Source organism: Dermacentor andersoni, chromosome 3 (assembly GCF_023375885.2).
Source record: "Dermacentor andersoni chromosome 3, qqDerAnde1_hic_scaffold, whole genome shotgun sequence".
Classification (NCBI taxonomy): domain Eukaryota; kingdom Metazoa; phylum Arthropoda; class Arachnida; order Ixodida; family Ixodidae; genus Dermacentor; species Dermacentor andersoni.
The window spans coordinates 230,431,643-230,444,680 of record NC_092816.1 but is presented as its reverse complement, the minus strand read 5'-3'; the positions used below and the strand labels follow the sequence as shown (position 1 = coordinate 230,444,680).

At 44.8% G+C, this 13,038-nt stretch overlaps 1 protein-coding gene across 3 annotated transcripts in view; it reads right to left on the bottom strand.

Annotated features, from left to right (window-relative positions):
- Positions 1 to 186: 186 nt before the first annotated feature.
- Positions 187 to 13,038, bottom strand: part of LOC126536524 (glutaryl-CoA dehydrogenase, mitochondrial) — a 96,903-nt gene continuing 84,051 nt past the window's right edge. For 2 of the 3 annotated variants that reach the window (XM_050183530.3, XM_055072747.2), the window contains 3 exons: positions 9,365 to 9,490; positions 2,104 to 2,264; positions 187 to 2,050 (listed from right to left, as the gene is read on the bottom strand). In XM_050183530.3, the coding sequence (XP_050039487.1) occupies positions 1,980 to 2,050; positions 2,104 to 2,264; positions 9,365 to 9,490 (358 nt within the window). In that variant the 3' untranslated portion in view covers positions 187 to 1,979. The remainder of the gene's footprint in view (positions 2,051 to 2,103; positions 2,265 to 9,364; positions 9,491 to 13,038) is intronic. The other variant, XM_055072754.2, reaches the window with a different exon arrangement.

Genomic DNA, 13,038 nt, shown 5'->3' with positions numbered 1-13,038 from the left:
CTACTGTAATTGCCAGCGAACTTGCTGTAAAAGAAGTGTTGGTAATTTGCACGAATAGATTGTGCCTGGAAGGGAATAAGGGGTTCGGAAGTGCTTGCCTGCACTAGTCGCATCGCTGAATTGAATCCACAGGGTTGCACAATCCATCAGATTTTCACAATTTTGACACAATCTAAGCACATGCACTCACAAAACCAACTTTTTATTCCAAATAATTTCCATGAATTTTCGCTTGTGATTACAATGATTTCAAAGAAACAATATGCAGTACTAACACTGCACACATTCGTTGGCTGCCACTTGTCCCGTTTAATCTTCATGAATCAAAGAAGCCCTCCTTTTGTACCTCTTGGAAATGTAACAGCGATTTCTGGAATGATTACAGCAGTTGCAAACAGCACAATGGTAGACATCTGAGGTGGGCTTGAAAATGCTCTGGGTCAACTAATTTCGAGGGGCGTCATCAAGCCCTTAATTGCTACCTTGCAGGAAAGCGCATTTCAGAGCACTGTACTGATTTTACTAAGTTACTAATGCATAAATCTCTAATCCGCCCTGTTCTTGATTATGCACCTGTAGTCTGGAGCCCGCATAAGCAGTTAGAGATTAATAAACTAGAAGCTGTACAGAAAAAAGCTGCGAGATTTATATGTCATCGTTACGATCGCGACTTTTCGCCCTCTTCAACACTTTCTTCCTTGAACCTAAACACGCTCTCTTCTCGTCGCCGTGTCGAATCATTAAAATTCTTGCACTGCATTGTCAATTCTTTAGTTAGGCTCTCAAATGATAATTACATTAACTTCGCACCGGGATCATCAACGAGAAGACATCATGACCTAAACTTGATACCCTACTACGCACGTACTAACATGTTCAAATTCAGCTTTTTTCCCCGCTCAATCGAAGACTGGAATTCATTGCCTCGGTCCATTCGCTGATGCTCATCCCAGATGCATAATCGTGCTCACCCATGCCTGGCAGCATTTGTGTAACTTCTTGTGTATTTTTCTTTCATCAGTGCTCTTTTGTAAAAGTGTTCACTTGTGTTTATTTGTGTATTTTCCTTTCATCAGTGCTCTTTAAAAGTGTTCACTTGTGTTTACCGCTGTATACTCCAATGCATTTTCTGTACCTTTTCTTAACCCACTCCTGCTATAGCGCAAACTGCGCTGCAGTATGTATAAATAAATAAATAATTTCATGCAATGCTCATTGCAGGACACCAACATAAAAAAAAACTGCCTTTTTGTTGTAAAGAACATTTTTATGTGTCCTTTGTCTGCAGCAATGAGCATTCCATGAAATCAGAGGCTTTGAGCTGTGCCCTTCGGCAAACTCAGAAAGTGTTGAGATGAGGCAGGAAACAATCTTTCGCAATGCGCTGTAGCTTGCTTAGTGGTAACTCATCACCTGTGGGCGAATTTGGTCGTAAGGCACACAATCGTTACAATGAAGTAATGGATATAACATACAAAGGCACTGTGGAAACCTCTTGTGGGAACTAAACACATTTAAATTCGTTAAGAATATTAATACTGAGGCTGTATGATCATGTTGCTACACATGACGCCTGTCACTAAATGATGTTGATAAGTAGTGACAATGAAAATGCCAGGGGCTTGACCTTGTGGCTAGATTATCAATGTAAAATACTCATCTAGTGGTAACATGATCAGTTCATACTTGCACACCTAACAAAATACATGGTGAAAAATAAAGAAGCTAGTGTTTCAAAGCCCCACATACTATGGTTCCATTCTGCATGCACTCAAGCGTTTGTCCCATCTCTGTAGTACTTTGCCATGTAGTGCTGTAAATTTCCTCATAATAGATAACGCTCGCAATCTGCTGAATTCCGTCCATGCTCAAGCTGCGCTTCATCACAACAACACTGAACTGTACCAAGTAAAATGGGCTTTAGTTGAGTAAAAATAAGCTTTACTGCACAGCGCTCATCAAGAAATGTGTCTTCCCAGTCAATCTGTTGAGAATGCTTGAATTCCCGTGATGGCTCTTCCCAGGATCAGTGCATGCACGTCGTGGGTTCCTGCAAAAGTCAGAGTTGTAGCTCATGTGTCAAGGGAAGAGCAATGGAGTCACCTTCATACGTGTTGACTGCTTCAAGGTTCATCACATGGCGGATGATGTGGTACTCGTCACTAATGCCATTGCCACCCAACATGTCACGGGCAGTGCGGGCAATGTCCAGGGCTTTGCCACATGAGTTGCGCTTTACCAGCGACACCATCTCCGGGCAGAGGCTGAAAGCACAATAAAAACTGCTCTGCGCATATCTCGGACAAGTAGGACCCATTTCGATTGCGGTGAATGAATCGTGTAAAAATGTAAACATTAAGGATCAACTTTGAATGCCCTGAGCAGAAAGAATCACAGAAAACAAGGGGCTCAAGTATTTTTACTTTGTGAGTAACAAACATATGAAGCCAAGGAAAGCACAGAGGAAATCAACTGCGCTTTTTCAATCAAATTTTAGAATTAGAGCAAAGGAGAAATGAAATGCCAATGGGAGCTGAACCTGCACTCTGTATTATGCATGCAATGCTCCACCAATGGACCGTCCACTTTCTTGGGTCGACGTTCTGGTGAGATTGGCCCTGAGAGCGTTAGCCAGCACGGCTCAGGGCTGGGGCAGTTGCAACATCACACATGTACAAATAGTATGTGGCGTAAACCCTATAATTTATAAAATGTTAGCACTGTGTTCAATGGGGCTGGTTGGTTCATCTTTAGAATAAAAACAGAAACAGCGCAACACAGGACGAGCGAGTAAACAGGACAGAGCGCTGACTAGCAACCAAATGCTTTATCTACAGAAGCAGCATATAAATACATCGTGAAGGTGACATAAAGAATAGAAAAAGAAGGATAAGTGTCAGCCACGAAAATAATCAATTTCTTTTGTTGAGAGCATGAGGGACGCAGAGCTGACGCACGCGTCGGCACTTATGAATATGCAAAATGCTTCAAAGATTTCCCGCGCACGCTTTTTGCTATATCTGCCGATTATTTTGGACTTGTTAAAGATCGGGGTGCAACCACACGCCTTACAGTGCACAGCTAGATGACTGTACGGGTTTCCTTTTAGTGAAGCGGCATGCTCGCGCAGGCAATCATTAATGCACCTCCCCGTTTGCCCGATATAGCAATGTTTACAATCAAGTGGGATTTTATAGATGACCTGCGTTGTACAGTTAATAAAGCCGCGGACATGATTCTTATAGCAGCTTCTGCGCGCGACAGTATCCTCCCTATTGACTATTTTGCACAACCCGCTCAGTTTATTAGGGCCATTGCACACCACCCTCACTCCTGCCTTGGCCGCAATTTTTCATAATGTTATGAGAAACTCGGTGTACACAAGGAATGACGGCAAGCCTAGATCTCGAAGGCGGTGACTGCAAAGATTGTTTTCCGGCGTTTTTTAGCTCTTTTACAAGGTCACCAGCAACACTGCACAAAACGCTCGTCGGGTAGCCTGCTGATGTTAGTCTGTTGACTTGTGCTGAAAAGCTCTGTTCAACAGAGTGCTCGCACGAGCGCTTCAGAACAGCTCGCAAACATGCCTTAGCAATGCCTCATTTTACGAGTTTGGAGTGAGCAGACGAAAATGGGAGAAGCCCTTTCTTTGAGCGAGACGAGTAGCTCCAGCACACGTGATGAGGTTTAAAAACAATCTCAATGCCTAAAAACCTTAAACGGTCATTAGTGGGCTCTTCCGTTGTTAACGTAAAATCCTTCATAATCGCACTGAAGGTGTCAATAATTGTCTTGGAGGTTAACTCCGTGTCACAAGGGTCAACTGGATAAAATACAAAAAAAATTGTCTACAAAGCGAAATATTTTTACGGTCGTCAGCTGTAGGCGAGCGAGTAGGCCCCTGTTATAGCATGCCAACAAAAGGTCGCTAAGTATGGGTGCCAAACGTGAGCCTATACACACTCCCTGCTTTTGAATTAAAACCTTATTGTCATGACAAATGAATGTGGATTTTAGGTAGTAAGTGAGCATTTCCATGAAGCTGCCAACACTCGTTCCACAGGCATATTGAAACTTAACTACGCCGTACTTATCGATGCAATCACAGACTTCCTCTAAAATCAGGTTACTTGGTAACAAATAGTACAAGTTTTTGACATCAACGGAAAGGGCACGGCAATCTGGTGGGCACTCACTATGCAAGAAAGTAGAGACTTCACGCGGCTTCATGAAGTCTCTACTTTAGTCTCTCTCTCTACTAACAATTGAATTTTTATACGTGCAAGAATGAGAACCTACTGCAAGACCTTCAGAAATACTTTATGCTGCTTTTTACAGTAAAACACGTCAACTTAAGTTGATAAAGCACGGGTCACGCTAGCTTCGGCGCGTATGTTGCTGCCCTCATACTGGCCACCCCGAAGAGACGTCGCTCAATATCGTCGCTCGCGTGGGGTACGACTTGTAGCCGACAAGTGAGCGCGACAGCCATCTCCATTGCATCGCTTGTCGCGCGCAAGATCGCGTGCATTGGGTTTTTACTTAAGTTTCCTTAACGATAATTAGGAAAGGATGCCGAGCTGAAGTTCTTTAACCCTTTCGCTGTCACAGACGTACCAGTACGTCTTCACGCTTCCCCCCCACAGTGTCACTGACGTACTGCTACGTTCTCTAGTGTACATTCAAAATTTCACGCCTGAGCGCAAAGCTGGCACTCCTGGACTGGCTGCACCATCTGTTGAATCTTTCTACAAGTTCGTATTTTCGCCCTGCACTGTGTTGTACATGTATTGAAGAGTACGGTGCGACTGCCACTCCCCCTTCTCTCTTTGCTGAGTGGCGCGGTCACTCCACGTTCGCTGGATCACGAGTCGTGCGCGTGTGGTTATGTGTTCAAGGGTTGTTCTGCCATCTCCGCTGGTTTGAAGGTTTTTATTTTTCTTCTGTTGGTGTGTCTGCTATGGTGCGTCAAGTTCAGGAGCACGCGCCTTTGCCTCTCCCAAAAGAGACCGACACATGACTTGATTGCTGCTTTTGCTCTCTTGCCGCACCCTCGCTTCCAGCTTGCAGCATAAACGTAAAGCCCCTCGAACTTTGCTTTATCCTTTTCCCATCTCCCTCTGTCTTCTTGATCACACAACGTCCCATTTCTCTCCGTTGTGCGGGCGACTGAAAGTGCATTCTCCCTGCGCGCGGTTACTTTCGGATGGCTGAGCACGCGGGACCTTCATCGGCTCATAGGAGCGGTGGTTCTTCCGATTCAGAATAAGAGCCGAGCTCGGATTCGGACTCAGACAGCGTCTCATGCGAGGAAGAGGTGAGTTTCGCATCATCAGATTCGGATGTTGAACGGATATTATAGTCTGGCTGATGATGATGATGTTTCCTAACAAAATCTGCAGAACAATGAAATGTGCATATTCCATTGACTGTGTTATTTGTGTACCAATCATAATCAAAAATAAATTGCTACGTTCATTCCCTGAAACCAAGCCGACACTGGGGGTGCGTCACAGCCAGAAAGGTCCGACAGCGAAAGGGTTAAACACACTTGTAATGCTTATAACATATACACACTTATAATAAAAATAATATACAAAGCGCACATTTTTAACCTCAGATAACCCAAAGTGGTCAACAACAAAAGATAACAGCAAACCTGGAAACACTCTGTTGTGAGCACTCGGCCACTAGCAGGCTTTCAATGATGGTGAAATGCCTCTCGGGCTGCGAATGTTATGGCATTAACAGATGACATTTTCTATTTTTTGAGGCAAAGTCCGATAATGAATTCGCATTAGTAATCGAGGGATCTAAACAATTCCATTCCATGACAGCAAGTGCAAAAAACGTTCTTGAAAGTCTCATTGTGGTAAAAGTACTCTTACAGTGTGTGAAGTTTGTGCCAGGTTACGCGGGATTCTGATGGATGAATGTAGAACTATATACAGTATGTCAATTTTATAATAGTTGTGAAGTAGCTGAAAAAAAAATTTCAGGAACGCTTGTTTTGCTCTAATCACCAGTTTTTGGAAGCCAGAACTTAATATATTTGTGGGAGAATCGGCGTGTATGTTTGCTGCAGATGAATCTTGCAGCCTTCCTCTGTACATTTTCTAGTTTTTTAATGTTAGTGACTGTATAAGGAAAGCATACTATGTTAGCATATTCTAATATCGGTCTCACATATGTAGTATAGGCTAAAAGCTTGGTAGATTGGGGGGTCAGCTGGAGGCATCTGTGAAGATAAAACAGCTTGAGCAGAGCAAATGAAGTGATATTAGAAATATTCACATCCCATCTGAGGTTTGAAGCAACCATGACACCTAAATATTTTTGTTCATTCACTTTTTGAAGCCTAGATTTTTTTTTTCTTCTTTTCGGGCTGTTAAAATCTTTACTATTTTTCAGTCTCGCAAGGTCCGGAAAATCGGTTGGCAACTGAACATCCTTTCTGCCACAAGGCAGCACATGGTATGTAAACTTGAGAGAGGAAAACTGACCAATAAACTCTCGTATGCTACCTGAAGGTGTCAAAGCTGCCAGAAATGAGACCCTCATTATGTAATGAACGAGAAGAGAGGGGCTGTTCGATTTTTCTGACTATTTTTCAGTCTCGCAAGGTCCGGAAAATCGGTTGGCAACTGAACATCCTTTCTGCCATAAGGCAGCACATGGTATGTGAACTTGAGAGACGAAAACTGACCAATAAACTCTCGTATGCTACCTGAGGGCGTCAAAGCTGCCAGAAATGAGACCCTCATTATGTAATGAACAAGGAGAGAGGGAACTGAGGGGGCTCGAGTTTTGTGACAACTACATAAAATTAACAGACAATGAGAACAATGTAATGAACGGTTCATTAGTGATAGAGTGATACACACACGCCCTATTTACCTCTACATGCAGCACATAAGCAGCAGCAAACTTGGAACAGCAACACATTGCCTTAGAGCGCAGCTCTCTCAGGCGGCTGTTCATGCGGTGAGTGTCGGCGGCATAACCGAGCGAACGAGCACAGTGAAAGATGAAAGGAAATGTGCAGCGCAGTGGGGGATGAAAGACACGAGGAGGAAAGCGGAGAAGAGGGTTCAGCAAAACCAAGAGGCAGAAAGCAGAGGACGGTATGGCGAAAGCGTGAAAAGAAAAGCGTAGTGTGGCGACGGCTACTACAAGATGGCACCAGGGTAGTGCGCGTCGTCTGGGAGGTCTGTTGACGGCAGCTGCTGTAAATCGCGCCCACGCATCACCCACGCGCTGGCTCTTGCTATCTCCAGATTCGTGAGGCAGTCGTGCAACGCTTCGTTCCATTTGCAACATGCCAAACAAGCCATATTGTCTGCGCCATTCAATATATTGTGAAATGAAAGCATGTATAGGGCTGCACTCAAATTTCACATTAGGGAGTAACGGAACTGTCTGTAAATTTTTTAGATAGATCTCAGTGCCCATGCTATTGCTGATTTCGCCTGCATCAAGAACCTGTCTGAATAAACTTGCTTGATGAAAGTGCACCTCTGGTGTCCTTTCACCATTAAATGAGTTCAAAGGCGCACGGTTGGAGACTGACGGCAAAATGTTTTGCAATAGAGTTAAACCTCGATATAACGAACTTCAATTGCCGCGCGTCTCGGCCATGGCTGCGCATGGCTGTAAGCATGGCTGAGCGCATACGCAGCCGCGCACCCTACTTCAGAGGTAGCCTGCCGCGTGCACAAAGGGTGGGCATGTCGAGATAGCGTGGCATCATGTAATCTGTCTTCTTGCACGTGTAGTATTTGAGGTTGCATAATGTCAAGTTTCGGCAACCTGTTGGAGCTTGAGGAAAATGAAGCATTCCCGTTGCCAGCGCTTTTCATGATAGCGTCGTCTCAGTGCGGGCGATGCTATCTGCTGCTGGGGTGGAGTGCATGCGAAAGCGTGGCTGGCTTCACTTAATTCGTACCACCGATGTGAAGATATCATCGACATGGCATGAAACCGCATCATTCATCGCTGGCTTCCACATTCATCAAAGGGAATTGTTTTCTCATTCAAATTAGCTTTTTTCGATTGCCTGATAATTTAGAAAATATTGCGGCCCCTTTCTGTGTAAGAAAAAAAATCGATCGGTGATTGTACTTATTTGCAAAAAAGTTGAATTTCAATACGAAATTTAAATATAACGAAGCAAATTGCCGATTTTACCTACTTCGTCATATCGAGGTGTAACTGTACTTTACAAGCATTCCTAAAATCACAGAAGGAGCTCGAGTTGACAAACTTAAATAAAAGCTCAGGAGGATTGGCAAGTATACACTTTTGCCTAAAAATGTTGCTGAATTTACATATACATACATTTGTGTGCACATGCAAGGAAAGGAGTGGAATGGTGTTTTATTTTTTCAGGAAGCTGGGCTTTCAATTAACGTTCACCAAGGTTGAACTTTGGGCTAGTTAGTTTTGCATATCTGGTGTTTTCCCAGAGCACTAGACATTTACAACAGGGTAGACATGCACAGCGCTAACAACTGAACATTACTTTCCTGAGCGCCGGTATTAATGTGCTTTGCAACAGGAAACAGGAAGATTAGCAGAAGCGTGGCACAAAAAAATGCAATCTGCAGAAAACATCCTACCAAATGTGTCACTTATTTCATTATAGGAAATCGCACTCCTTTCTTGACAAGGGTAGCTAAGCCACATTCGCACTTGTTACTCCATTTCAAAATTTTTTCCGCTTCTGTGATTTCTCTTGCAAACTACAATCGCAACAATGCCACCCCAAGGTGTCCACTAATAACCCCTCCTACAATACTATGTTCTCGAAGGCGTTCGTTTAGGCACTGCCCAGTTTGACACTCTTGCATGACAAAACAATACAGTAAAATACACCTTCACTACACAGGAAGACCTCATCTTTATGCTTAGCGGTGCATCTTTGTATAAGGCCCGAGTTGACAGTGACCTGATGGAACATTTAAAAAGAGCTTTTCGAGTGCCGAAAACACGACTTTCACACCAACTCATTTGCCAATGTGCTTAACGTTGTGGCTGATCTAATGCAGATACTGGATAACCACAACACTTGTATCTTGTTTTGGTGCTTTTGCTCTGGTATTTACACCACAGCTACAAGCTTTCTTATTTGAACCACAGTGCATGATGCCTTTGTCTTTTTTGCTGAATGTAAGAGCCCATGCCACAGTGCGCAAATCTCCCTGAATGTTCCTTTTTCACACATTACTTCATTAAAAGCTAGGTTTCACCAATCGCGCGCTTGGCATCCGAGATATGCTACATAAGGAGGCTTTTGTACATGGTGCAAGTGCCTTGTGGTTTAAATTCCGGATGATATTTACGTCTCATAGCCTTCTGGACATACCTTCCCTGGTCAAAGAGGCGACCCACGCGTAGGCAGGCCTGCAGCCCCAAAGAGATCTCGGTTAGCATGTCAGCCAGCTTCTTCTGCACCAGCTGGTTAGATGCTAGGGGCCGCCCAAACTGATGCCTGCATAATTCATAATGAGCCGAGGTGCCCCATCAACAAGCATTATCAAGTTGATGTTTATTTACATGCACAACACATTTTTCAAAAAAGCACAAATGACTAAACAAAAACTCAATATGAATACATGCTGAGGAAACTCGTTGTATTGGTTCGCGTATCGTACTACAGTGAACTCTCGTTAAGACGAACTCAGTTAAGCCAAATTCTCACATATAATGAACAACATGGGAACGGTTGTTTGGTTTCTGATAGACTGAATGCAAAAAAAAATAAATAAAAATCCGCTTTAGATGTACTCTTCGGTTAAGAGGTAGCTTTAGCTCGAGCCCAACTCTGGCGCGGCCTATTCAGATACATGTTGTGGGGTCTTCAGGTCTCACAGGGGTACCAACCACCGCGGGCTTGAGCTTAGCGAGCCAGAAGGCCACGTCAGCCGTCAGCCTCCAGTGCCGCTACGCGCGAGCTCAGGCTGCAAGGGCCTACCGAGCGATGCACGCAAGAACACACTACTGCCCTGAGTTAGCTGATACCATTTATTATATCTGGTGGCACCCGACACTGCACGAATGCCTGCTCCTGGGGCGGCGGGGAACCAAAGGGGTGCCGCACCAAGGGCGGCAAATACAGTCAGGGGCGCCCATAGCACGTCGCTGCGAGAGCACGGGCTCAAGCTGGGACACGCCGCTAAAAAAAGTTCTGGCGGCTATGCTACTTGCTCTCGCAATAACCAATAGGCCAACTCGCGAGAGCTCGGGCAATCTCCTTCGGCTTGGGCCTCCGATAAGTGCGGCTTGGCGTGGTACGACCTCACGCGAGCACTATGCACCTGTTCTTCGGCTTAGTGTCGGGACGGGATCAACACGAGGTACGCGCTCCCCGCACAGGCAAAGCCGCCGCGCGTGAGCTCAGTCCTAGTCACAAAGGTGTCGGCAGACGAGAGGAAGCATGTACGTACCCGGTGCAGTCCCAAGGGAGAAGAGACACACTAACACCACGAGAGTAGCCACCAGGGGCCGCTCCATGATGTCGTAGCTCCGCCCTCACCGCGAACCATCGCGAGTGGAGCGCCACCGCTGACAACCAGTTCGGAGCAAGGAGGGCGTGAGGTGTAGGGATTGCAGAAACAGCTAAAAGTGCCCGCACAATGGCGCGTCGAATTCCCCAAATCCCCACAATGTAAAATACAAAAACGTTTTTCTGAGATATCCCCTGGACCAATTTTGATAAAAATTGTTGCATTTGAGAGAGAAAGTTAAATTCTAGTGAGTGCCGGAAGCAGAATTTCAATTTAGGGCATGAATTTTGTAACAAGAATTTTTAAAAATTGGAAAGTGAAAAATAATATAAGCATGAAGTTAACAAATTAATAGCTCTGCATCAAGGACAGATATTGCAGTTCTGTAAATGCCATCCATAAGATCATTGAAAGCGGACAAATTTGATATGTCATTTTATATCTTACGTGAATTTGTTACGTAGTGTACAAGGGTTGTGCAAAAGCTGTACTTCCATATTACTCAATTTTTCAAGATTCATGTGTAACATATCAATTTTGTTCTCTTTAGATGTACTATTATATGTAATTCACAGAATTGTGGCATCATCTTTCATTGCTGAGTTAGAGTTGTAAACTTCATAGTATCGTTTTCTGAAAATGTTCTATTTTTGCCAAATTTTAATAAAAATTGACGACTTAAATAAGAATTCGAAACCAACAGTCAATGGATTTTAAGTTTCCCTTTTAAATGCAACAAACCTCGCCTAATTTGGTGCAGTGGTTGCCAAGGAAAATGCATTCTCCTTTTACATGCATTTAGATGGGAGCACCCAAGCTAAAGCTTCCTCTTAAGACGAACATTTGGAGTGACCACCACTGCTACCGACCTGGCAGGCTAGGAGGGTGCCTGCGGTGCACGTCGACCGTGGACAGAGGCGAAAACAAGAGGAAATGAAAAAGTTACAGTGACGTTTCACTACGTGAACGCGGGTGACATGCAAACGTATGGTTGCTATAGTGCACACGACGCTATCGGCCCTCGGTGCGCCTAGATGCCTACACTGTCCGCATCACAGATTTTGTTCAAGACGGGGCTTGCGCAGCCGTGCCATACACAGCAGCCGCCAGACCAGAACGCCCCCTTGTAAACATGCGCTTACTAACTACATTAGCAAGCATGGTGTCAGAGCGCACAGGCCAACATGAACACATCACACTCTATGACCACGGACGCTTGCTGTCAAAACACTGGCGTGAGGAATCGCAGTGGCAGCAACGAGTGAAGTGACCTTCGTACTGTCGCTTCAACGCAAACTGAGCAGTGAGAACACAGCGCACATAAAGCTACGAGCCTTCGGCCCACCTAGACTGTGCCCCCAAAGCTTTCAAGACAAAGCAGGCATGCCCCCTTTCTCCCCTCCCTCGGTGTCGTGCGCGTGAGGGAAGACGGCGCGCCTTCCTCCTCCCTTTCCTCCCATGCACACGCGAGATTGAGCTGCTGTCTTTGACTCACCATTGCATGCTTTCACTCGCACACACAGTGCACGGCACACGAGGACGATGTTATCCCAAGACGAAGTCGGTACGTCCGTATCGCAAACAAAACCTGTAGAAATTGCTAGAGGAGGTCAATCCAGCACACCTCCGTCTACCTTCCTCCTCCGCGACGCTCTGCCTCATTTCTCCTTTTTCTCTTAAGTTTTCTGTTATGTTCAGCTAAATAAATGCTTTTTATGTCATTTTCCTCCCTTTGTAAGTCTACTTCATTTACCGTTTTGAAGCAAAATATTTGGGTGAATCTGGTCATGTTGCCAATTATTTTTCTGATAAGACGAACAAATCTTCATGGTCCCTTCGAGTTCGTATTAAAGGGAGCCTACCGTAATAACAGAAAAAGAGAAGAACAATGACCATAGTTGTGTTGACATCTCAACTTCCATATGGAAGCCGTTTCACTAAACTAAAAGGCTCAATACATTGAGCTTAAGTTCGCATTGGTTATCTGTTCAGGCGTCTTGCAGAGACAGGCGGGAAATTACTGCAGTTTCCACTTGGCCAGTTGTTGTCGACTGATAATCAAAGATTCTAGATACTGCTGCCGCACCTGGTTCTTTTCCCTGGCGATAACTGAAACCAGACCCCAGTTGATGGTGCTCAGCGAGGGCACTAGAAGCAACCCTTCGCCTCTTGACATTGGTCATTAGGTGGCTCTCCAAATGGTCACTTTGAGTGCCACTATGAATTTCAGTAACCATTGCTAATCTCACAATGTAATCAGTGGAAAACCAGAATATGGCTTGCTTTAATTAACCCTTTCCTGAAGGTGCTCCACTGATACATTGACGACTGCTTTTGCATCATCAATAAATACACGCTGCGTGCCTTCACGGATCACTTGATTAGCACTGAGGAAGCCATAAAGTTCACCGTTGAAGAGGAGGGCTCAGAGCGACCACCACCTTTAGACGTCGCAGTGGAAGGAGGACAGCCAGTGCTTCTCTCTCGAGGTTTACAGAAACAGGGTGTCTAGCAAGTCCTCGTGAAAATTCCC